Source organism: Scardinius erythrophthalmus, assembly GCF_964197995.2.
Source record: "Scardinius erythrophthalmus genome assembly, contig: HAP1_SCAFFOLD_363, whole genome shotgun sequence".
In the NCBI taxonomy this organism is placed as follows: domain Eukaryota; kingdom Metazoa; phylum Chordata; class Actinopteri; order Cypriniformes; family Leuciscidae; genus Scardinius; species Scardinius erythrophthalmus.
Window position 1 is genome coordinate 26,644 of NW_028296249.1, and position 26,515 is coordinate 53,158.

The 26,515-nt window shown below is 41.4% G+C and overlaps 1 protein-coding gene across 1 annotated transcript; it reads right to left on the bottom strand.

Moving 5' to 3' along the window:
* Window positions 1-219: 219 nt before the first annotated feature.
* On the bottom strand, window positions 220-25,143 carry LOC308686520 (myocardin-like; the record flags this gene model as incomplete). Its single annotated transcript, XM_081394951.1, has 9 exons — window positions 220-3,197; window positions 13,000-13,057; window positions 15,285-15,410; window positions 16,538-16,678; window positions 18,740-19,450; window positions 19,752-19,932; window positions 22,562-22,821; window positions 22,922-23,017; window positions 25,016-25,143. Coding segments are annotated over 9 exons (2,081 nt in total), but the record flags the coding sequence as incomplete, so codon positions are not given.
* Between the last annotated feature and the right edge of the window lie 1,372 nt (window positions 25,144-26,515).

The window sequence follows — 26,515 nt, forward strand, 5'->3', positions numbered from 1 at the left end:
ACACATGCTTTGTCTTAAAGCATATTAAAAACACCACATAGACACATAAACAACATTAAAAGCTGGATTTTCAACACAGGAATGAAAAGAATGAAAAGTACTTTTACTGCATTAATTAATCCATAGTCGTGTCTGTTAACATGCATGTACAGTTAATAAATGCTTCATGTTTGTTAATGCATTGAGTTCTGTTTGAGCAGACGACACTGGTGTTTGTTTCATGATGGTTTATTGAACTCTCGTTACAGTAATACAGCGGTGTAGACGAATACTGGGACAGTTTATATTGAACGCTGTTCAGTGGCCAAGCAATACAAAAGCTTTTTGTCATACGTATATATTTTCCCCGGGAGAAATCAAAAGAACAAGAAATCAGACACACATGTGAACATTTGAGCATCAGGAGGAAGAAAAACATCGATCTGGGCTGCAAACATAGAAAAATAAAATCTTTCAGAGGACGTGACATTCTTTACACAACTCTACATACAACTTTACACACACATTTAACCTTCGTTAAAAAATACTGCATGAAACTGCTTGATAATGTCTAGGATTGTTTTTGGATTTCCAACATCATTACAGTTTTATAATAATCTGCATCTACAATAATGCTTGATGTGTAAAAATAGAGTCTCGTATCAAAACTGAGTCTTGAAGATAAAACAGCCTGTTGTTGGTCTTTAATGCCCTTAAAGCTTAAAGCTCAGGGTTTATTGCTTACAAAAGTATTTATATAAAAGTCTCTGATTCATGTGTGTTTAAGGCTTCACGGCTCGACAGATCATGAACGCAGTCTGTACATGAAGGCATCAGTGGTGTGAAATATGATTAGAGACTGGAGAAAAAACTAAACATCTTTGACCAGCTTCATGAAAATAAGAAAATCTTTTCACAGTTTGAGCTTTTGGTGAGCTAATATTATTTATTCAGTGACCAGTATTAAAGTCTCTAAACTAAAGATTTTATTTCAAAAGATTAAGAAACAAGTTAAGTCCCAAATTTGCCACAGACAAAAAGAACTACATTTTCACAGTTGAACTTATATATTATAGATTTCCTTTTTCACGAGTGCTGGGACTCACTCGCTGTAGCGCTTCTGTTTGATTGACACGTGGTTTTAGATTGGTATAATGTGGCGTATTTGAGAGAAACAGGGATGTTAAAACGTCCTCAAACGACATGCTGATGTTTCTGACAGATTAAATGACAGATCCATAAACTGCCTCATCACTCTTCACTGTCAGAAACTTCACGGTTTTGTTTTTAATAAAAGGAATTTCTCATAAATATGTCAAATATGCTAAGGGTAAGAAAAGGTAGAAATAAATACATCAGAAGAGAAAGAAAACAACAACAAAAAAAGAGATAATGAATGGTCAAAATAACAGAGGAGGCAGTAATAATAATAATAATAATCATGCAAAACAGACTTTTGGAAAGATGTTCGCAATACATAAAACAGTCTTTTTTTTATAAAAAATAAAAAAATTATTTTGACCAGAGAATAATTCTCCAGTGATTATGAAGAGTTAAAAAAATTATTACATTTTTTTCTGAATCTAAAGAGAAAATACTCTCACGTAAAGCGTTGAGTAAAAACCAAAGGTTTGCGCTTCCTAAATAAATTAATGCCATGATGATGATGATGATGATGATGGGGAAGGAACAGGAAATGATCTCAGAAAGCGTGACACATACTACTGTAAGCTCAAGCTGTGAAGTGTGTATTAATATTTACAGTAGTACAGGTGATATTATACTGGTGTGATGCATTAATGTGTGTTTTTCCCACACCACAAATCTAGTGTGTATTTACAGATGGATATGGACGTCCCTGCTCGAATCCAATGGGGTTTAGAGCGTCTTTCTGTTTCCAGTCATCAAAACATTCTTACGCAGAATCCAGTCAAAACAGTAAAAGTTTTGATGGAGCGTGATAAAACAGCATTAAAACACTCCAGGATCCAGACTGCTGACATCATCTTTACTGAAGTGACACCGGCTCGTTCCTATGGAAGTGTGTTTCCGCACGGAATAACAAAAAATTAAATTGCGACTTTCAGATTTTTCTTTTGAGAATTGCAAGTTTATGTCGCAATCACAAGTTAAAGGAGTACTTCACTTCAGAATTAAAATCTCCTGATAGTTTACTCTCCCCCTCGTCATCCAAGATGCTCATGTCTTTCTTTCTTCAGTGGAAAAGAAATTAAGGTTTTTGAGGAAAACACTCCAGGATGTTTCTCCATATAGTGTCTTCAATGGGGTCCAACGGGTTGAAGGTCCAAATGTGAGTTTCAGTGCAGCTTCAAAGTCTCGACACGATCCAGCTGAGGAATAAGCATTGAAGTCACTATATGGAGAAAAATCCTGGAATGTTTTCCTCAAAAACTTTTTTTTTTTTTCGACTGAAGCTAATATCATTGTGAATGATACGAGGCATCCTTTATCTTATGCTTTTGAATTACTCCCATCTGGCCGACGGTACTGTGTTCCCCGATGCAAGCAAAACAGGTCCAAACGATCTTTTATCCCTCAAGCAATTTGATTTTTAAATTCTTCTTCTAGTGTTGATTGATGCTCAGTTGGTCTGGTTATCTTAAATTAGATTTATTTGTTTTAATTTATTGTTTGTATATGCCAACTGTGATTCTTTAAATGTCTGTGCAAACTACTTTCCCTACGAGGACAAATAAACACCACTACTGGAACATCTTGGAAGACGTAGCGGAGAGCAAATTTTAATTCTGAAGTGAACTACTCCTTTAACATCTCAGAACTGTGAGTGTCAACGACTCCCGCTGCACCGGTTCCTCCTCACCAGTGATCGAGGTGCAGGTCCATGGCAGAGTTCAGGCTGATGTCGGTGACGTCCAGGAACTCGGTGTTGAAGATGTTTGGTCCGGTGAGAGGAAGAGCGTTCTGGTTCTGGAAGGAGTTTGGCGGAGTCAGATCCAGCCACTCCATGGTTTCCCAAGGCGAGTCCGTGAAGGTCATCCCGAGTCCCTGAGTCTCCATCTTCCCGATCACAGGCGTGTCCATCATCAGTCTGTCGTTGAATCCTTCGCCTGTCTCGTCAGAGTGTGTGTCGGAGTGTGTGTCAGTGTGTGTCCGGCTCAGCAGCGCCTCCAGGTGGCCGTCTCCGGGCTCGTACGCACACATGTGACTGTAGTGCCGGTGCTGGAACTTCGGGGAAACTGTAAGGTGAGGCACAACTTTGGTTACAGGAGGCTCTTCTTTGGCGTTAGCTGGCATTTCTTTAAAAAGAAGGAGGAGGACATCACAGCACAAACACTAACTCAACACCGTCACAACATCTGAGTGTGTAAAACACTAACTCAACACCGTCACAACATCTGAGTGTGTGAAACACTAATTCAACACCGTCACAACATATTCTGAATGTGTGAAACACTAACTCAACACCAGCACAAAATCTGAGTGTGTGAAACACTAACTCACCACCGGCACAACATCTGAGTGTGTGAAACACTAGCTAAACACCGTCACAACATCTGAGTGTGTGAAACACTAACTCAACACCATCACAACATCTGAGTGTGTGAAACACTAGCTAAACACCGTCACAACATCTGAGTGTGTGAAACACTAACTCAACACCAGCACAACATCTGAGTGTGTGAAACACTAACTCAACACCGTCACAACATCTTCTGAATGTGTGAAACACTCAACACGTCACAAAATCTGAGTGTGTGAAACACTAACTCAACACCGTCACAACATCTTCTGAATGTGTGAAACACTAACTCAACACCGTCACAACATCTGAATGTGTGAAACACTAACTCAACACTGTCACAACATCTTCTGAATGTGTGAAACACTAACTCAACACCGTTACAACATCTGAGTGTGTGAAACACTAACTCAACACCATCACAACATCTGAGTGTGTGAAACACTAGCTAAACACCATCACAACATCTGAGTGTGTGAAACACTAACTCAACACCGTCACAACTTCTGAGTGTGAAACACTAACTCAACACTGTCACAACATCTGAGAGTGTGAAACACTAACTCAACACCAGCACAACATCTGAGTGTGTGAAACACTAACTCAACACCGTCACAACATCTGAGTGTGAAACACTAACTCAACACCAGCACAACATCTGAGTGTGAAACACTAACTCAACACTGTCACAACATCTGAGAGTGTGAAACACTAACTCAACACCATCACAACATCTGAGAGTGTGAAACACTAACTCAACACCGTCACAACTTCTGAGTGTGAAACACTAACTCAACACTGTCACAACATCTGAGAGTGTGAAACACTAACTCAACACCGTCACAACATCTGAGAGTGTGAAACACTATCTCAACACCGTCACAACATCTGAGAGTGTGAAACACTATCTCAACACCATCACAACATCTGAGAGTGTGAAACACTAACTCAACACCGTCACAACTTCTGAGTGTGAAACACTAACTCAACACCGTCACAACATCTGAGTGTGTGAAACACTAACTCAACACTGTCACAACATCTGAGTGTGAAACACTAACTCAACACCATCACAACATCTGTGTGTGAAACACTAACTCAACACCTTCACAACATCTGAGTGTGTGAAACACTAACTCAACACCATCACAACATCTGTGTGTGAAACACTAACTCAACACCGTCACAACATGAGTGTGTGAAACACTATCTCAATACCGTCACAACATCTGGGAGTGTGAAACACTAACTCAACACTGTCACAACATCTGAGAGTGTGAAACACTAACTCAACACTTTCACAACATCTGAGAGTGTGAAACACTAACTCAACACAGTCACAACATCTGAGTGTGAAACACTATCTCAACACCATCACAACACCTGAGAGTGTGAAACACTAACTCAACACCGTCACAACTTCTGAGTGTGAAACACTAACTCAACACTGTCACAACATCTGAGAGTGTGAAACACTAACTCAACACCGTCACAACATCTGAGAGTGTGAAACACTATCTCAACACCATCACAACATCTGAGAGTGTGAAACACTAACTCAACACTGTCACAACTTCTGAGTGTGAAACACTTACTCAACACTGTCACAACATCTGAGAGTGTGAAACACTAACTCAACACCGTCACAACATCTGAGTGTGTGAAACACTAACTCAACACTGTCACAACATCTGAGTGTGAAACACTAACTCAACACCATCACAACATCTGTGTGTGAAACACTAACTCAACACCTTCACAACATCTGAGTGTGTGAAACACTAACTCAACACCATCACAACATCTGAGTGTGTGAAACACTAACTCAACGCCATCACAACATGAGTGTGTGAAACACTATCTCAATACCGTCACAACATCTGGGAGTGTGAAACACTAACTCAACACTGTCACAACATCTGAGAGTGTGAAACACTAACTCAACACTTTCACAACATCTGAGAGTGTGAAACACTAACTCAACACAGTCACAACTTCTGAGTGTGTGAAACACTAACTCAACACCGTCACAACTTCTGAGTGTGAAACACTAACTCAACACCGTCACAACATCTTCTGAATGTGTGAAACACTAACTCAACACCAGCACAACATCTGAGTGTGTGAAACACTAACTCAACACCATCACAACATCTGAGTGTGTGAAATACTAGCTAAACACAGTCACAACATCTGAGTGTGTGAAACACTAACTCAACAACGTCACAACATCTGAGTGTGTGAAACACTAACTCAACACCGTCACAACATCTGAGTGTGTGAAACACTAACTTAACACCAGGCTCAACATCTGAGTGTGTGAAACACTAACTCAACACCGTCACAACATCTGAGTGTATGAAACGCTAACTCAACACCGTCACAACATCTGAGTGTGTGAAACACTAACTCAACACCGTCACAACATCTTCTCAATGTGTGAAACACTAACTCAACACCGTCACAACATCTGAGTGTGTGAAACACTAACTCAACACCGTCACAACATCTGAGTGCGTGAAACACTAACTCAACACCGTCACAACATCTTCTGAATGTGTGAAACACTAACTCAACACCGTCACAACATCTTCTGAATGTGTGAAACACTAACTCAACACCGTCACAACATCTGAGTGTGTGAAACACTAACTCAACACCATCACAACATCTGAGTGTGTGAAACACTAACTCAACACTGTCACAACATCTGAGAGTGTGAAACACTAACTCAACACTGTCACAACATCTGAGAGTGTGAAACACTAACTCAACACCGTCACAACATCTGAGAGTGTGAAACACTAACTCAACACCGTCACAACATCTGAGTGTGTGAAACACTAACTCAACACCGTCACAACATCTTCTGAATGTGTGAAGCACTAACTCAACACCGTCACAACATCTTCTGAATGTGTGAAACACTAACTCAACACCGTCACAACATCTGAGTCTGTGAAACACTAACTCAACACCGTCACAACATCTGAGTGCGTGAAACACTAACTCAACACCGTCACAACATCTTCTGAATGTGTGAAACACTAACTCAACACCGTCACAACATCTTCTGAATGTGTGAAACACTAACTCAACACCGTCACAACATCTGAGTGTGTGAAACACTAACTCAACACCATCACAACATCTGAGTGTGTGAAACACTAACTCAACACTGTCACAACATCTGAGAGTGTGGAACACTAACTCAACACTGTCACAACATCTGAGAGTGTGAAACACTAACGCAACACCGTCACATCTGAGAGTGTGAAACACTATCTCAACACCATCACAACATCTGAGAGTGTGAAACACTAACTCAACACCGTCACAACTTCTGAGTGTGAAACACTAACTCAACACTGTCACAACATCTGAGAGTGTGAAACACTAACTCAACACCGTCACAACTTCTGAGTGTGAAACACTAACTCAACACCAGCACAACATCTGAGTGTGTGAAACACTAACTCAACACCGTCACAACATCTGAGTGTGAAACACTAACTCAACACCAGCACATCATCTGAGTGTGTGAAACACTAACTCAACACTGTCACAACATCTGAGAGTGTGAAACACTAACTCAACACCGTCACAACATCTGAGTGTGAAACACTATCTCAACACCATCACAACATCTGAGAGTGTGAAACACTAACTCAACACCGTCACAACTTCTGAGTGTGAAACACTAACTCAACACTGTCACAACATCTGAGAGTGTGAAACACTAACTCAACACCGTCACAACATCTGAGAGTGTGAAACACTATCTCAACACCATCACAACATCTGAGAGTGTGAAACACTAACTCAACACCGTCACAACTTCTGAGTGTGAAACACTAACTCAACACCGTCACAACATCTGAGAGTGTGAAACACTAACTCAACACCGTCACAACATCTGAGTGTGTGAAACACTAACTCAACACTGTCACAACATCTGAGTGTGAAACACTAACTCAACACCATCACAACATCTGTGTGTGAAACACTAACTCAACACCTTCACAACATCTGAGTGTGTGAAACACTAACTCAACACCGTCACAACATCTTCTGAATGTGTGAAACACTAACTCAACACCAGCACAACATCTGAGTGTGTGAAACACTAACTCAACACCATCACAACATCTGAGTGTGTGAAATACTAGCTAAACACAGTCACAACATCTGAGTGTGTGAAACACTAACTCAACAACGTCACAACATCTGAGTGTGTGAAACACTAACTCAACACCGTCACAACATCTGAGTGTGTGAAACACTAACTTAACACCAGGCTCAACATCTGAGTGTGTGAAACACTAACTCAACACCGTCACAACATCTGAGTGTATGAAACGCTAACTCAACACCGTCACAACATCTGAGTGTGTGAAACACTAACTCAACACCGTCACAACATCTTCTGTATGTGTGAAGCACTAACTCAACACCGTCACAACATCTTCTGAATGTGTGAAACACTAACTCAACACCGTCACAACATCTGAGTGTGTGAAACACTAACTCAACACCGTCACAACATCTGAGTGCGTGAAACACTAACTCAACACCGTCACAACATCTTCTGAATGTGTGAAACACTAACTCAACACCGTCACAACATCTTCTGAATGTGTGAAACACTAACTCAACACCGTCACAACATCTGAGTGTGTGAAACACTAACTCAACACCATCACAACATCTGAGTGTGTGAAACACTAACTCAACACTGTCACAACATCTGAGAGTGTGAAACACTAACTCAACACTGTCACAACATCTGAGAGTGTGAAACACTAACTCAACACCGTCACAACATCTGAGAGTGTGAAACACTAACTCAACACCGTCACAACATCTGAGTGTGTGAAACACTAACTCAACACCGTCACAACATCTTCTGAATGTGTGAAGCACTAACTCAACACCGTCACAACATCTTCTGAATGTGTGAAACACTAACTCAACACCGTCACAACATCTGAGTCTGTGAAACACTAACTCAACACCGTCACAACATCTGAGTGCGTGAAACACTAACTCAACACCGTCACAACATCTTCTGAATGTGTGAAACACTAACTCAACACCGTCACAACATCTTCTGAATGTGTGAAACACTAACTCAACACCGTCACAACATCTGAGTGTGTGAAACACTAACTCAACACCATCAGAACATCTGAGTGTGTGAAACACTAACTCAACACTGTCACAACATCTGAGAGTGTGAAACACTAACTCAACACTGTCACAACATCTGAGAGTGTGAAACACTAACTCAACACCGTCACATCTGAGAGTGTGAAACACTATCTCAACACCATCACAACATCTGAGAGTGTGAAACACTAACTCAACACCGTCACAACTTCTGAGTGTGAAACACTAACTCAACACTGTCACAACATCTGAGAGTGTGAAACACTAACTCAACACCGTCACAACATCTGAGTGTGAAACACTAACTCAACACCAGCACAACATCTGAGTGTGTGAAACACTAACTCAACACCGTCACAACATCTGAGTGTGAAACACTAACTCAACACCAGCACATCATCTGAGTGTGTGAAACACTAACTCAACACTGTCACAACATCTGAGAGTGTGAAACACTAACTCAACACCGTCACAACATCTGAGTGTGAAACACTATCTCAACACCATCACAACATCTGAGAGTGTGAAACACTAACTCAACACCGTCACAACTTCTGAGTGTGAAACACTAACTCAACACTGTCACAACATCTGAGAGTGTGAAACACTAACTCAACACCGTCACAACATCTGAGAGTGTGAAACACTATCTCAACACCATCACAACATCTGAGAGTGTGAAACACTAACTCAACACCGTCACAACTTCTGAGTGTGAAACACTAACTCAACACCGTCACAACATCTGAGAGTGTGAAACACTAACTCAACACCGTCACAACATCTGAGTGTGTGAAACACTAACTCAACACTGTCACAACATCTGAGTGTGAAACACTAACTCAACACCATCACAACATCTGTGTGTGAAACACTAACTCAACACCTTCACAACATCTGAGTGTGTGAAACACTAACTCAACACCGTCACAACATCTGAGTGTGTGAAACACTAACTCAACACCGTCACAACATCTGAGTGTGTGAAACACTAACTCAACACCGTCACAACATCTGAGTGTGTGAAACACTAACTCAACACCGTCACAACATCTTCTGAATGTGTGAAACACTAACTCAACACCGTCACAACATCTTCTGAATGTGTGAAACACTAACTCAACACCGTCACAACATCTGAGTGTGTGAAACACTAACTCAACACCATCACAACATCTGAGTGTGTGAAACACTAACTCAACACTGTCACAACATCTGAGAGTGTGAAACACTAACTCAACACTGTCACAACATCTGAGAGTGTGAAACACTAACTCAACACCGTCACAACATCTGAGAGTGTGAAACACTATCTCAACACCATCACAACATCTGAGAGTGTGAAACACTAACTCAACACCGTCACAACTTCTGAGTGTGAAACACTAACTCAACACTGTCACAACATCTGAGAGTGTGAAACACTAACTCAACACCGTCACAACTTCTGAGTGTGAAACACTAACTCAACACCAGCACAACATCTGAGTGTGTGAAACACTAACTCAACACCGTCACAACATCTGAGTGTGAAACACTAACTCAACACCAGCACAACATCTGAGTGTGTGAAACACTAACTCAACACTGTCACAACATCTGAGAGTGTGAAACACTAACTCAACACCGTCACAACATCTGAGTGTGAAACACTATCTCAACACCATCACAACATCTGAGAGTGTGAAACACTAACTCAACACCGTCACAACTTCTGAGTGTGAAACACTAACTCAACACTGTCACAACATCTGAGAGTGTGAAACACTAACTCAACACCGTCACAACATCTGAGAGTGTGAAACACTATCTCAACACCATCACAACATCTGAGAGTGTGAAACACTAACTCAACACCGTCACAACTTCTGAGTGTGAAACACTAACTCAACACCGTCACAACATCTGAGAGTGTGAAACACTAACTCAACACCGTCACAACATCTGAGTGTGTGAAACACTAACTCAACACTGTCACAACATCTGAGTGTGAAACACTAACTCAACACCATCACAACATCTGTGTGTGAAACACTAACTCAACACCTTCACAACATCTGAGTGTGTGAAACACTAACTCAACACCGTCACAACATCTGAGTGTGTGAAACACTAACTCAACACCGTCACAACATCTGAGTGTGTGAAACAGTAACTCAACACCATCACAACATCTGAGTGTGTGAAACACTAACTCAACACCGTCACAACATGAGTGTGTGAAACACTATCTCAATACCGTCACAACATCTGGGAGTGTGAAACACTAACTCAACACCGTCACAACTTCTGAGTGTGAAACACTAACTCAACACTGTCACAACATCTGAGAGTGTGAAACACTAACTCAACACCGTCACAACATCTGAGAGTGTGAAACACTATCTCAACACCATCACAACATCTGAGAGTGTGAAACACTAACTCAACACTGTCACAACTTCTGAGTGTGAAACACTAACTCAACACTGTCACAACATCTGAGAGTGTGAAACACTAACTCAACACCGTCACAACATCTGTGTGTGAAACACTAACTCAACACCTTCACAACATCTGAGTGTGTGAAACACTAACTCAACACCGTCACAACATCTGAGAGTGTGAAACACTAACTCAACACTGTCACAACATCTGAGTGTGTGAAACACTAACTCAACACTGTCACAACATCTGAGTGTGAAACACTAACTCAACACCATCACAACATCTGTGTGTGAAACACTAACTCAACACCTTCACAACATCTGAGTGTGTGAAACACTAACTCAACACCGTCACAACATCTGAGTGTGTGAAACACTAACTCAACACCATCACAACATCTGAGAGTGTGAAACACTAACTCAACACTGTCACAACATCTGAGTGTGTGAAACACTAACTCAACACTGTCACAACATCTGAGTGTGAAACACTAACTCAACACCATCACAACATCTGTGTGTGAAACACTAACTCAACACCGTCACAACATCTGAGTGTGTGAAACAGTAACTCAACACCATCACAACATCTGAGTGTGTGAAACACTAACTCAACACCGTCACAACATGAGTGTGTGAAACACTATCTCAATACCGTCACAACATCTGGGAGTGTGAAACACTAACTCAACACCGTCACAACTTCTGAGTGTGAAACACTAACTCAACACTGTCACAACATCTGAGAGTGTGAAACACTATCTCAACACCATCACAACATCTGAGAGTGTGAAACACTAACTCAACACTGTCACAACTTCTGAGTGTGAAACACTAACTCAACACTGTCACAACATCTGAGAGTGTGAAACACTAACTCAACACCGTCACAACATCTGTGTGTGAAACACTAACTCAACACCTTCACAACATCTGAGTGTGTGAAACACTAACTCAACACCGTCACAACATCTGAGAGTGTGAAACACTAACTCAACACTGTCACAACATCTGAGTGTGTGAAACACTAACTCAACACTGTCACAACATCTGAGTGTGAAACACTAACTCAACACCATCACAACATCTGTGTGTGAAACACTAACTCAACACCTTCACAACATCTGAGTGTGTGAAACACTAACTCAACACCGTCACAACATCTGAGTGTGTGAAACACTAACTCAACACCATCACAACATCTGAGAGTGTGAAACACTAACTCAACACTGTCACAACATCTGAGTGTGTGAAACACTAACTCAACACTGTCACAACATCTGAGTGTGAAACACTAACTCAACACCATCACAACATCTGTGTGTGAAACACTAACTCAACACCTTCACAACATCTGAGTGTGTGAAACACTAACTCAACACCGTCACAACATCTGAGTGTGTGAAACACTAACTCAACACCTTCACAACATCTGAGTGTATGAAACAGTAACTCAACACCGTCACAACATCTGAGTGTGTGAAACAGTAACTCAACACCGTCACAACATCTGAGTGTGTGAAACAGTAACTCAACACCGTCACAACATCTGAGTGTGTGAAACAGTAACTCAACACCGGCACAACATCTGAGTGTATGAAACACTAACTCAACACCATCACAACATCTGAGTGTGTGAAACACTAACTCAACACCGTCACAACATCTGAGTGTGTGAAACACTAACTCAACACCGTCACAACATCTGAGTGTGTGAAACACTAACTCAACACCGTCACAACATCTGAGTGTGTGAAACACTAACTCAACACCATCACAACATCTGAGTGTGTGAAACACTAACTCAACACCGTCACAACATCTGAGTGTGTGAAACACTAACTCAACACCGTCACAACATCTGAATGTGTGAAACACTAACTCAACACTGTCACAACATCTGAGTGTCTGAATGAGACTGACCTCCACTCTCGATGAGGACATCCAGGAGCTCGTCCATCTGCTGGCTTCGCACCATCTGCTGCAACACACACACACACACAAACATACCAGGTCAGTGATCCACGCTTTCAGCACACCTGTCAGACGCTCAACGCCTGTTCTGTGGAAGCTTGTTTACGCCACGCCATGAAAAACTAGAAAGCTAATCGTGACGTTTTATCTCACAATTCTGACTTTTCCTCCTTCACAGTTCTAATTATCTCTAAATTCGGAAATAAAGTCAGACATTAGAGAAATAAAGTCAGAATTTAGAGAAATAAAGTCAGAATTGTGAGAAACAAAGTCAGGATTTAGAGAAATAAAGTCAGAATTTAGAGAAATAAAGTCAGAATTGTGAGTTACAAACTCAGAATTACAAGAAATAAAGTCAGAATTGTGAGTTATAAACCTGGAATTGCGAGAAATAAAGTCAGTGTTTAGAGAAATAAAGTCAGAGTTTAGAGAAATAAAGTCAGGATTTAGAGAAAAAAGTCAGAAAAGCAAGAAATAAAAAGAATTACGAGAAATAAAGCCAGAATTTAGAGAAAAAAAGAATTTAAATAAAATCAGAATTTACTGAAATGTGAGAATAAAGTCAGATGTGCAAAATATAAACTTAGAATTTTGAGATAAAAAGTTAAAATAATATTCTGTGGTGGAAATGAGCTTCCATACGGTTTTGAGAAAATTAAATATATGAACAGGTTTTTGTTTTAAAGTGTTGTTGGGAGTGCTGTAGTTACGCTAGCAGATGTTTAGGATAGAAATCACTATAAAGTACAGCAGGGTTTCCCAAACAGAGTGAAGCGCAGCACTGTGTTCATTTATATGCCGTGCCGGTGTTTTCAGCGTCTCAGAGCGTCTCGATTCACAGGAAACACTGTGAATCTCTGCTTGTGCTGCCAGTTTATCGTGTGTTTGGGAAAGCAGCGTTCGCTGGGTTCAGTTTATCTTCACGTTCACATAACTGCATTTTTGTGGGCAGAAGTTTACAGCATTTCACCAATATTCCTCCAAAATAAAAGCGTTTGTAAGCGAAGAATTAAAGACATAAATATTAGTATTGTAACTTGTAGTGTAAAATAAAATGATTATAATTTTATTTTACAGTACAATTGTAATTTACTGCAATAATTTATTTAAACTAGTGCTGGGCAACGATTAATCGAAGTGTTTACATAAAACACTGTGTATAATTATTTTGTATATATATAAATACACACACATGCATGTATATATTTAAGAAAAATGTGTTATATATAATTTATATTTATATATAATATAAATTGTATATAAATATATATATATAGTATACATGCAAATATGTCTTAAATATATACATGCATGTGAGAGAGAGAGAGAGAGAGAGAGAGAGAGAGAGAGAGAGAGAGAGGCGTGTTTCAGACAGAGCTCAAACACCAAATTGATTCCTCTTTCGCGTTTCCTTGCCCTTGAACGGACACATATACACATAATTATGTCTAAATATCCTTCTCGGCAAGTATTCTCTCGGTTATGTCATAATTGACCAGTTGAAAAAGAAACCGGATGTTTGTCAGTTTCGGTCTTATATTCCTGCAGTTGTCTGTGTCATAAATGTTGATAAAACAACAAAATACAGCTTTAACAATGATGAAGCTATATTTAATTTCTAATTTTTTTTTGTTATTTTACATTTAGGCCTAATTATTAATTTCTGTACCTGAATACTACTGTTCGACTTTGTAAGTTTGTTACTTAGTTTGTTTATAAGTTTGTTTATTTGTGTATTTGTTCTTATTTTATTACTTGACTGTTTGTTTTTAATAATGTTTGACTTTTATCAGTTAGGCTAGTAGTTTTTGCTGTGTCATCGGCGTACTTCAAGTGAGCTTTAAGTAATAAATAAAAAAGTATTTATCATATATTTTATTTTTAAAAAATTGCTGATCCGAAAAATGATCCGATCCGTGGCTCAAAAACCGTAAAGGATCCGAACCGTGAGTTTTGTGATCCGTTGCGCCTCTAGCTAACTGTACGTGTCAGAGGGGTTTCCCTGAAGCACAGAGGACTGTAACTCAGAGGAAAGCTCTACAGACGCAGCAGAAGCGTGAGAGCAGTGAGAGTGTGTGAGAGTGTGTGAGAGGACAGCAGCGAGACAGAAGCCGAGGACGAGCTGCTTTACCTGTTTCACAGCCTCCTACTGAGGGAATCAGGACAGTCTGAGCTACAGAAGACAGAGCTGGATGTGGGAGACTGTGTGTGAGTGTGTGTGAGAGTGTGTGTACCTGTTTCACAGCCTCCTCATAACACGGGGGTTTACTGAGGGACACAGGGCAGTCTGAGCTACAGAAGACAGAGCTGGATGTGGGAGACTGGGGCTCGAGGTGCCGGGGAGAGTGAGATCGAGCCTCCTACATGAGGAGACAAGCGTTACATAGGAGCGAGAGGGACACGAGACGCTGTGTGTGTGTGTGTGTGTGTGTGTGTGTGTGTGTGTGTGTGTGTGTGTGTGTGTGCGCGTGTGCGGCAGAATCTAGCATACGATATTCCTCAGGAGGATGGTGTAAACTCTGACCCAATAACAATCAGATTGTGTGAGAATCTTGACCAATTCAAAGTTGCGCTACAAAACATTGGTCAACCATATTTAACCCTCTGGTGCAGTACGCGTGTCGGTCAAAAATGACCAATTATCATTATTTTTTTATTTCAATGAAAGGAATGTACTATATTTTAGTTTGATAATGTTTTTGGTTTAATATTTTGTATTTTTAGGGGATTTTATGGCACTAAATTATATTTACGCTGTATTTATAATCCATTTATTCACTTTTTGAGCATAGACCTGAAAATATAATTTCCAACTTAAACTGTCGTAAATCTTGAATGCTTTAGAGCGACAGACTGAAGTTTGATCTCTTTTCAAAGACGACACTTGGCAGATTATTGCTGAAGTGAGAACTTAAAAAAAGTAAAAAAATTACGTTTATTGATATGAAAAATGTTATGATGTTAAAATTATATGAAATCTATATTTTCAAAAACATGTTTTACTCTAAAACTGCAAGAATATCAAAACCATAAATCTAAACAAGTTGTGTTTAAAATTTAAGCCTGATATCTCATAAATGATCTTTCAGTGAGATGTAGTTCGGCTGCAGTACCAAACGCTTCCACTAGAGGAAACTCGTCTCATTCATTTCCAATGCGCTCGTTTCTGACCGCGAGGAGCTCAAGTGTGACTATTGTTTTCAGGACCATTTAACCTTTTCGAATCATATCTATGATTTTTCTGTGTGTTCACACAGCAAGTGCCAAAACCTTTACCAAGTTTCGTACCATTTCGATGAAGTAAAAAAATTAAACAATAAAAATCGTAAAAATTTTCAGCCAAAAATTACTGAAGAGCACCAACCGACGGCCAGTGTAATTGAGACTTACTGTTGCAGGAGGTGCAGAACAGAATATGTGACGCTTTGACGTGTGATGTTTAGTGAGTGAGTGAGATGAATTAGTTGAATTGGACTTCTTCACGTACTTTCTGCTGCAGGTTTGCGCTCTTGTTCTTGGACGAGCCTCTGGGGTTCATGCTGTTCTCTGGACTCGTGTAGAGCGACTGAAGGCTTCTGTGGTCTGATGGATATGAGCAGCTCGACTGACACATGCTTTTCTGCTGTAACTGTGACAGAGAGAGATGTTTCAGCAGTCAGTCACAAACGTGTCTGTGATTAGAGCTTCAAACACATGCCAAGTGCTTTGTATTTATGTTAGTTTTGAAAAACTTTTATACTATTTTCAACAAGACTCTAAAAAGGTTGTGTTGTGTAAACATTAAGTAAAACTATTATATACATGAGTGATTTTAAATAAATAAATACATATTTTTTTTCCAAGGTAAATATTTCGTACATTTATATATCATCATAATCATCATCAGCTTCATTTGTTCCGGATCAGAATCAGATTAGGATTGGATTGTAGTTGTATATTGTAGTTGTTACAGTACTTGAATTTAAGCATGGGATTGCGTGTATTGCACATAATTTTACTTGTTCCCACAGATTTTGAGCTCACACCCAAAGTACACGCACATAAAGTCGCCTCTCAGCACTAAATTGAGTTATTTTTCGCTACTTATTGCGCTAAACTGTCAAATACACACAAAGTATTGCCAAAATGCTGGTCTTGGCAAGTATTCACGTAAACACAGTCAGTTATATTTAAGTGAACCTAAACAGTTGATATATATATATATATATATATATATATATATATATATATATATGTATAATATTAGCTAGATTCCGCAAAAACAATTTTTTTATATATTTTCCATAAAACAAAACTTGATAAATAATTTTGCTTCTCCAGTAAATGTATCTTGATTTAAGAATGTTTAGATATTTGTGCTGGAAAACAAGACAGAAACACTGAGAAAGAACATAATTTTTGCAGTGTGGATACATTAAAGGGGTGGTATAATGCCCTTTTCACAAGATCTAAAATAAGTCTCTGATGTCCCCAGAGTGTGTGTGTGAAGTTTTAGCTCATAATACCCCACTGATATTTTAATATAGCATGCTAAAGTTGTCACTTTTTGAGGGTGCGCAAAAACACACCATTTTGTGTCTGTACCTTTAAATGCAAATGAGCTGCTGCTCCCGGCACAGGGGGCGGAGCTTCAACAGCTTGCACTCACACACACATGCACTGATAATTTCAAAACCTTTTAGCCTTTTATGTTCAAACCGGAGTCGGACAATGATGGAGAGACTCAAGAAGAAGTGACAACATGTAGAAGCAACAGGACATTTCTGAATGGTTAGTTGATGAATTTATGTAGCTGAAGTGTTATCTTCTAGTAATTGATTAGCATGTTATGATAATCTATATATCACGTTCCCGGCGGCGGGGTTTATGTAAATTCTAGGGTTGGTGATGTCACTAACCCGGGAGGAATGTGGTGTAGTCTCTACCAGCCGTTTGTTGTAGTCCTTAAAAAGCGATTTCTTTAAAAGCAAATATCTCCCTTTGCTCTGAACTTTGAGCGTTGTAACTTTGCAGATGTTGTTTATGCTCAAACAGCAACATTACACACTAACTAAAGCTAGAAAAGTCAAATCATAATCAACCACCCCTTTAAATGTAAATGTGAAACATGCTCATCACAGAAGAGGCGTATTGAAGTCACTGTACGTGTGATCTGCATGTATTTCTGAATTAAAGGGATCGTTCACCCAAAAATGAAAATTAGCCCATGATTTACTCACCCTGAAATCATCCTAGGTGTATATGACACTCTTCTGTCAGACGAATACAAAGAGTTATATTAAAAAATGTCCTGGCTCTTCCAAGCTTTATAATGAGAGTGACCATCTGCCGGAAGCTAGTTATTTTAGTTGATAAAGTTTTAAATGTGGATATTTTTCTTACACAAAGGCATCACTTCGCTTCAGAAGGCCTTTATTAACCCCTGGAGCCTGTGGAGCTCTTTTATCATGGATAGATGCACTTTGATTAACTTTGATGAACAGAAACCGGCCATTCACTGCCATTATACAGCTTGGTAGAGCCAGGACAGTTTCTTAATATAACTCTGATTGTATCCGTCTGAAAGAAGAATGTCATATACACCTAGGATGATTTCAGGGTGAGTAAATCATGGGGTAATTTTCATTTTTGGGTGAACTATCCCTTTAATGAACAGATGAGTGTGAGATGGATCGTGATCGGGATGCACCTGCATGTTGCGAGCGGGTCTGTGCGAGTCTCTCAGCAGGAACGGTTGGACAGGCGACTCAGGCTGAGGACTGGAGGAGGGTTTAGTAACAGGAGACTCCTGAGGAGAACACTGAGGACTCATGAAGGCGGAGAGACTCGGGTCGCAGTGACCCACACACACTCCATTCCCCTGCTCGGAGGATAGCGGGCAGCTGGAGGACACGTGCTCCTGCTTGACCGACACGCCGTAGCCCTGCTGGACCTGAACCGGAGGCTCCATGATCACAGGACACTCGCGGCTCCTCTTGTGGAGCTCAAAGCGAAGCTCCTCCACCTGCCTTTGCTCCTGCTGGAGCTTCCAGCGCAGCTCCTCAATCACCTTCTGCTTCTCTACCAGCATCTTGTCCTTCTCCGCATCCGGGCCGAGGGGTGGAGACGACAGCGTGCCGTCGCTGAAGCTGTCGGGGAGCGAGAGGTCCGAAGAGGCCGGGGAGATGGGAGGCGAGGAGCCGCTGCTGCAGAACGGGTAGAAGCCGGGCCCGTGGGACGCTGGGGACTGATAGGAGGATCCGCTGGGAGTCACGGGGAACGGGCCGGTGCTGACGTCCCCGGAGCCCGATGGAGAAGCACAGCTGGAGTCTTTAAAGGGACGCAGGCGCTCGATGAGAGACGTTTTGGTGCCGGAGACGGGGAGGCCTCGTATGCGCAGTTGCTGTCGCAGTTCCGACACCTGAAGTCACAGAAGACAAGAGTTGCAGGCTTTATAAGAAGAAGCGTTTTTTATTTATTTAAAGGGGACATATCATGATTTTTCCGTGTTTAAGTACTATAATCAGGTCCCCGGTGCATCTACCAACCCAGAAAATGTGAAAAGTGACTTTGTTTTGGTGAGCCTATCTCTTTCTCTTTACCAAGTTTCGTACCATTCCGATGAAGAAAAAAAATTGTAAACAAAACAAATGTAAATATTTTCGGTCAAAAATGAGCGAAGAGCACCAGAGGGTGTATAAGCTTTGGGTCATCATCAGTACCTTCAGGTCGTCCAGGTTGTTGGGCAGCGGCGCGGGACTGATGGAGTTGAGAGAGTTGATAGAGTTGATGGAGTTGATGGAGTTGATGGAGGACGGACTGCAGTAGTTGCTCTTCACTGGAGACGACGAGCTGCTGCTACTGCCTGCTGAAGCACATGAGGCCTGCTGCTCACCGGACGACCTGATGCACACACACACACACATCAGTGAGAATGCTGGAAACAACTCTTGTCAGTAAATAAAAAACACCAGTTTTCACTGAAAAGCGCCTGTAATAATGTGGTAATAAATCTCAAAATTTCATCTCGAAATCTAGAACATCCAAGTATAACTTTCTAAAGGGAAAAACTCAAACTTCAAGGAGGTTCTGTTTGACTTTGACCAAAAATTTGCTCCTGTTTTTCTTAAATCTGATAAATTTATCCATTCTCAGACAAAATAAATATAAAATTGGTACTTTAAATGAAATTGTTTGAAACTTCAAGTTCTCCTTTTTAAAATGATAAAACTTGATGCTGACTGCTATAATGGGTTAGAAAAACAGAGAAAAGTACAGGAGAGTCAGGTGCCCTAAAAATGTTCTAGGTCTTTAAGGGTTAATAAAATAAAAAAGTATATATTTAACTATACACAGTACAGTTCAAAAGTTTGGAGTAATTACATTTTTTCAATGTGTTAATTTTTTAAAAAGAAGTCTCTTCTCCCCAAGACAGCATTTATTTGATAAAAAAATACAGTAAAACAGTGAAATATTATTCCAATGTAAAACAGCTGTTTTCTGTGTGAATATATGTTAAAATATAATTTATTTCTGTGATCAAAGCTGATTCAGCACCATTACTCCAGTCTTCTGTGTCACATGATTCTTCAGAAATACTTCTAATATGATGATTTGCTGCTTTTGAGCCCTATCATCTTCGAGTATCTACAGAACAAGCCACTGCACATTGGCGTGCGAGATGTGCATTTCACGCCCTGCAGCTCTGATATAAATACGGAATCTGATGCACGCACCTTTTGTTTTTCGCTGTGGAGCCGAGGTCGTGAAGGGAATGGTAGGAACCTTGGGCACATATGTCTCAGGATCACGTGAGAGTTAGCCGGGCCGAATTCTAGGCAAGATTCGTCGACCGAAAATGCATGCAGATCCCCTACCTCAGAGGAATGGGCCAGGGAGGGGCTGTCGCGAGGAGCACTAGTTCCAGGGTCTGTGCAAGAAGGCTCACTGGGGGAAACGCATATTTGCGTAGGCTCGGGGCCAGCTGTGTGCCAGTGCATCTGTGCCGAGGGTTCCGTCGGTCAGGGAGAAGAACAACTGGAAATGTGATGTGTCTGGGGAGTCAAACAGATCTACCTGGTCACCCCGAAGTGCCTCCAAATCAGCTGGACCACCTGGGGATGGAGTCGCCACTCTCCCAGGAGCGTAAGCTGTCGTGAGAGCTCGTTGGCTGCATGATTGAGCAGGCCCAGAATGTGAATGGCATGAAGCAACCTCAGATGCTTCTGACTCCAGAGGAGGAGATGGCGGGCGAGTTGTGACATTAGACGGGAGCGTAGACCAGAACACAGCCACTGCTGCACGTAGGCGATAGAAAAGGGGCAAGGCAAGGCATAGCGTCGTACCCCGCCAAGCGCGCCCTCTTGGGACCCAGGAGAGTCCTTCAACTTTCAATGAAGTTTTGGCAGAGCAAAAAGTCCTTAGCCACTCGAGGGTGGTGAGGGGGAAGGAGCCACTAGGACGGCTTCTAGCAGAATAAGGTGACATCCACGTCCTAGTGAGCTCCTCATGCACCTCTGGGAAGAAAGGCACCAGCGCGGCCCGCCCCGAGAAACCCAGCCTAGAAGGTTCGGGACTTGGGGGTGAGTTCCACACACCGACATCTAATCGTCAGCTGGAGCCCTGAAGGAAACGACTGGTCGTCCGTGTGAAGGACCAGCGCGCGCTCCTTCGAAAGCTCCAACAGCCACTGTGTTTGAGAGGCTTGAGGGCCCCACGGAGAATGACTCGGCGGAGAAGCCCTCTCGGTAATCCTCTCGGTGCTGAATACCCAAACATGAGAGGCAACTAATGTGGCGGTCAGCTGGCGCCAGGGAACGACCACACCCAGAAACGCACAGGTGGAATGACATCCTGAAAAGGACGCAGTGTCACGCCTGTGTTTTGCTCTTTTGTGAAGAAAAACACACTTTTAGATCTCTCAATAGTGCTGAGGCACCCAGAGAATGGCCGCTGTGCACGGCAGAGATAGTGCACCGCTACCGTATTTATACCCGCGCAAAGAATCTCGCACGGCAATGTGCACTGGCTTGTTCTGCAGATATTCTAAGATGATAGGGCTCCCTGAAGTGATCCCAATTACGTTGGCACGTCGACGTAACGTTGAACGTGACCGACTGAAAGGGAACAGTGTTACATTACAATTTAAACGTTTAGCATCAGTAAAATAAATTGTGAAAGAAAAGGATAAATTCTATTCATCAAGGATGTTACAAAAAGTTATAATGTTACAAAAAATCCTATTTCAAATAAATGCTGTTCTTTTGAGCTGCCAATTCGTCCAAAATGTGATACATGTGATAGCAGATTCTTTGATGAATAGAAAGTTCAAAAGAACAGCATTTATTTCAAATAGAATCTTTTGTAACGTTATACATGTCTTTACTGTCACTTTTGATTCATTTAATGCAAAAAAGAAAAAATCCTACAGAACATTCCTTTATAGGACGCAATGATTCAAGTGTGTACATGATGTAGTTTATCCGGTGATATTTGTGCTTCTGACAGCTATCTGAATGATGTTTGGACTCACTTGTGCTGGTTGATCTGGTAGCTGAAGCTGGTCTGCGAGTGTGTCTGCGAGTGTGTGTGTTTCTGCTGGCTGAGGATCTGCAGTTGTAGGAAGAGCTGCTGTTGTTGAAGCAGACGAGCGTACGCTGAGTCCATCTGAGCCGGAGGAGAACGCTCGGCCTTCTGGTCCGGTGGGATGTACTGGTGGTACTTCAGCTTCTTCACTTTAGGCTTGATGTCTTTGGGTTTCTTGTGGCGGTTCTTCTCAGACACTTTGGACTGCTTTGCACAGGAAAAAAACAGAGGATTCGAGGAACTTCATCCAATGAGCAGATATCAGATTTACAGTGAGCTTATTATTTGATGAGGACTTCAGTTTTACCTTGACCATGGCTTGAACTGGGATCGGTGTTGTTCCCTGGCCGTCGCTCATGACCTCCTCTGGGGTTTGAGCGCTGCCGTCTTTGCTCTGAGGGCCCTTAATAATACATTATTATACCGTTAAATGATGATTAATGATTGATTGTTATTACCCTGTAAAGCCTGACATATTAAATAATAATACTAGTCATTAACTTCTCTATCTAGTTATACATTTTAAACATACATGAAATAATCAAGACTTCACTAACAGGTTAAGTAAAATATAATATAATATATAGGCTGATATAGTGCATATATTTAGCGAATGAGTTCATTTCTCTAGCGAACTAACAAGTTGTGGAAACTGAATGACTTGCCTGAGGTAAATTGTGACATTTTGTTTACAAGCCGTTGTATTGACGTCTTTCCGCCTTTGAAACACTGATTGAGCAATTACAAAAGTTATGATTCGTTTCAGTAAGTTGTACTGTATCTTTAAACATACCTTCAGATGTTCATTGATGTTTATTGTGTAACTGGTGATTAAGAGGAAGAGACGATCGCGTTCAATCGCGCTCCGTCTATTATCAGTCACGCCAAATTAAAATAAACTAATATTTCGTACGACGAAAATTAATCAATTAAAAACTTAAACTGGACAGTGACTTTCTTCTAGCTCTGCTGTACAGCCAAAGCAATCTTTGTTGCATTATTTTCCTGTTATCACTGTAAAGCTGCTTAGAAATCATCTGTATTATATAAAGCGCTACATAAATAAAGTTGACTTGACTTAAACTATCAAAGGACTGCATGAATTTTAGAGACTGTATCAAATATGAATCAGGGTTAAACAAATATAAATAATGTCTTCTGTTAAACATTACTGCAAAGGTCAAACCTTGGAGTTTCCATAAGTTGGTATGCAGGTGACATTGTTTATAAGATTGATGTATATTTCCCAAGTACTTTGCATTTAATAAATGCCACACATGAGGTGATTATTATTAAACATGTACATAATTTACAGCTTTCACAAGCCACAACGCTAAAGTAAATATTCCGCACACGCTTTTTTTTTGTAGCAACAGGTCATGATGATGTGATGCCAGGCACATACAGCGGGTCGTTTATTATCACCAGAGAACGGGCAATCATTCTAACATTCACAAAACACTGCGTCAGAAACACACTGATCTCAGGCTCTGAGTCAAAGAGCTGTCAGTCGGATCCTGAGCAGAACCTGCAGTTCCCTGAACCTCCACAGGGGGCCGAAGATCTCAACCACCTGAACTTCTACATTTAAAGGGGTGGTTGACTATGATTTGACTTTTCTAGCTTTAGTTAGTGTGTAATGTTGCTGTTTGAGCATAAACAACATCTGCAAAGTTACAACGCTCAAAGTTCAGAGCAAAGGGAGATATTTGCTTTTAAAGAAATCACATTTTAAGGACTACAACAAACGGCTGGTAGAGACTACACCACATTCCTCCCGGGTTAGTGACATCACCAACCCTAGAATTTACATAAACCCCGCCCCCTGAACACGATTTATAGATTATCATAACATGCTAATCAATGACTAGAAGATAACTACACATTAGCTACATAAATTCATCAACTAACCATTCAGAAATGTTGTCTACATGTTGTCACTTCTTCTTGAGTCTCTCCATCATTGTCTGACTCCGGTTTGAACATAAAAGGCTAAAAGTTTAAAAAATTTCAGTGCATGTGTGTGTGAGGTAAAAGAGCTCCGCCCCCTGTGCCGGGAGCAGCAGCTCATTTGCATTTAAAGGAACAGACACAAAACGGTGCGTTTTTGCTCACTCTCAAAAAGTGACAACTTTAACATGCTATATAAAAATATCTGTGGGGTATTTTGAGCTAAAACTTCACACACACACTCTGGGGACATCAGAGACTTATTTTACATCTTGTGAGAAGGGCATTATACCACCCCTTTAATGGACCACTTGCACTGAGCTTCGTGACGTTGGTGTGTGTAAGTGACTCACGTGTTCAGTGCTGGTGTGTGTAAGTGACTCACGTGTTCAGTGCTGGTGTGTGTTCAGTGCTGGTGTGTGTTCAGTGCTGGTGTGTGTAAGTGACTCACGTGTTCAGTGCTGGTGTGTGTTGGCGAGGTCTTGTTCTCTGAGAGCGACTCTGGAGAAAGACTCTCGCTGCTGCTCTCCTCCTCAAACACATACGAGTCCTCGGGCCTCGGGAGCTTCCCATGGGAACCTGAAAGAAGAGGGACAGTGAGATATGGGACTCACACACACACACACACACACACACACACATGAGGATAAACACACAGGTTCAGGAGACACTGAGGGATGAGAGGGACACACACACACACACACACACACACACACACACACACACACACACACACACGAGGATAACAGATCAATCCGAGAAGACTAACAGAGCAGAGATGAGACAGTGTGTGTGTGTGTGTGTGTGTGTGTGTATGTGTGTGTGTGAGATGCATACATCGGGGTTCAGCTGAGACGATAGACATCTAAACGCCTGCAGTGTTTGAGTACAAGGCTCTGAATCTGTGTAAATATTTGAGTAAAAGTCTGTTTGCGTCTGATGCGAGTGCTACTGTTGAACACTCTCACTTACTCACAGTCGTGCACAGGTGTGTGTGTGTGTGTGTGTGTGTGTGTGTGTGTGTGTGTGTGTGTGTGTGTGTGTGTGTGTGTGTGTGTGTGTGTGTGTGTGTGTGTGTGTGTGTGTGTCTGTGTGTGTGTGTGTGTGTGTGTGTGTGTGTGTGTGTCTGTGTGTGTGTGTGTGTGTGTGTGTGTGTGTGTGTGTGTGTCTGTGTGTGTGTCTGTGTGTGTGTGTGTGTGTGTGTGTGTGTGTGTGTGCGTGTGAGAGATGGGTAGGTTTAGGGGTCGGGTTAGTGTGTGTGTGTGTGTGTGTGTGTGTGATGGGTAGGTTTAGGGGTCAGGTTAGTGTGTGTGTGTGTGTGTGTGTGTGTGTGATGGGTAGGTTTAGGGGTCGGGTTAGTGTGTGTGTGTGTGTGTGTGTGTGTGTGTGTGTGTGTGTGTGATGGGTAGGTTTAGGGGTCAGGTTAGTGTGTGTGTGTGTGTGTGTGTAATTGGTAGGTTTAGGGGTCGGGTTAGTGTGTGTATGTGTGTGTGTGTGTGTGTGTGTGTGTGTGTGTGTGTGTAATGAGTAGGTTTAGGGGTCGGGTTAGTGTGTGTGTGTGTGTGTGTGTGTGTGTGTGTGTGTGATGGGTAGGTTTAGGGGTCGGGTTAATGTGTGTGTGTGTGTGTGTGTGTGTGTGTGTGTAATGGGTAGGTTTATGGGTCGGGTTAGTGTGTGTGGTGTGTGTGTGTGATGGGTAGGTTTAGGGGTCGGGTTAATGTGTGTGTGTGTATGTGTGTGTGTGTGTGTGTGTGTGTGTAATGGGTAGGTTTATGGGTCGGGTTAGTGTGTGTGGTGTGTGTGTGTGCGTGTGTGAGAGATGGGTAGGTTTAGGGGTCGGGTTAGTGTGTGTGTGTAATGGGTAGGTTTATGGGTCGGGTTAGTGTGTGTGTGTGTGTAATGGGTAGGTTTATGGGTCGGGTTAGTGTGTGTGTGTGTGTGTGTGTGTAAT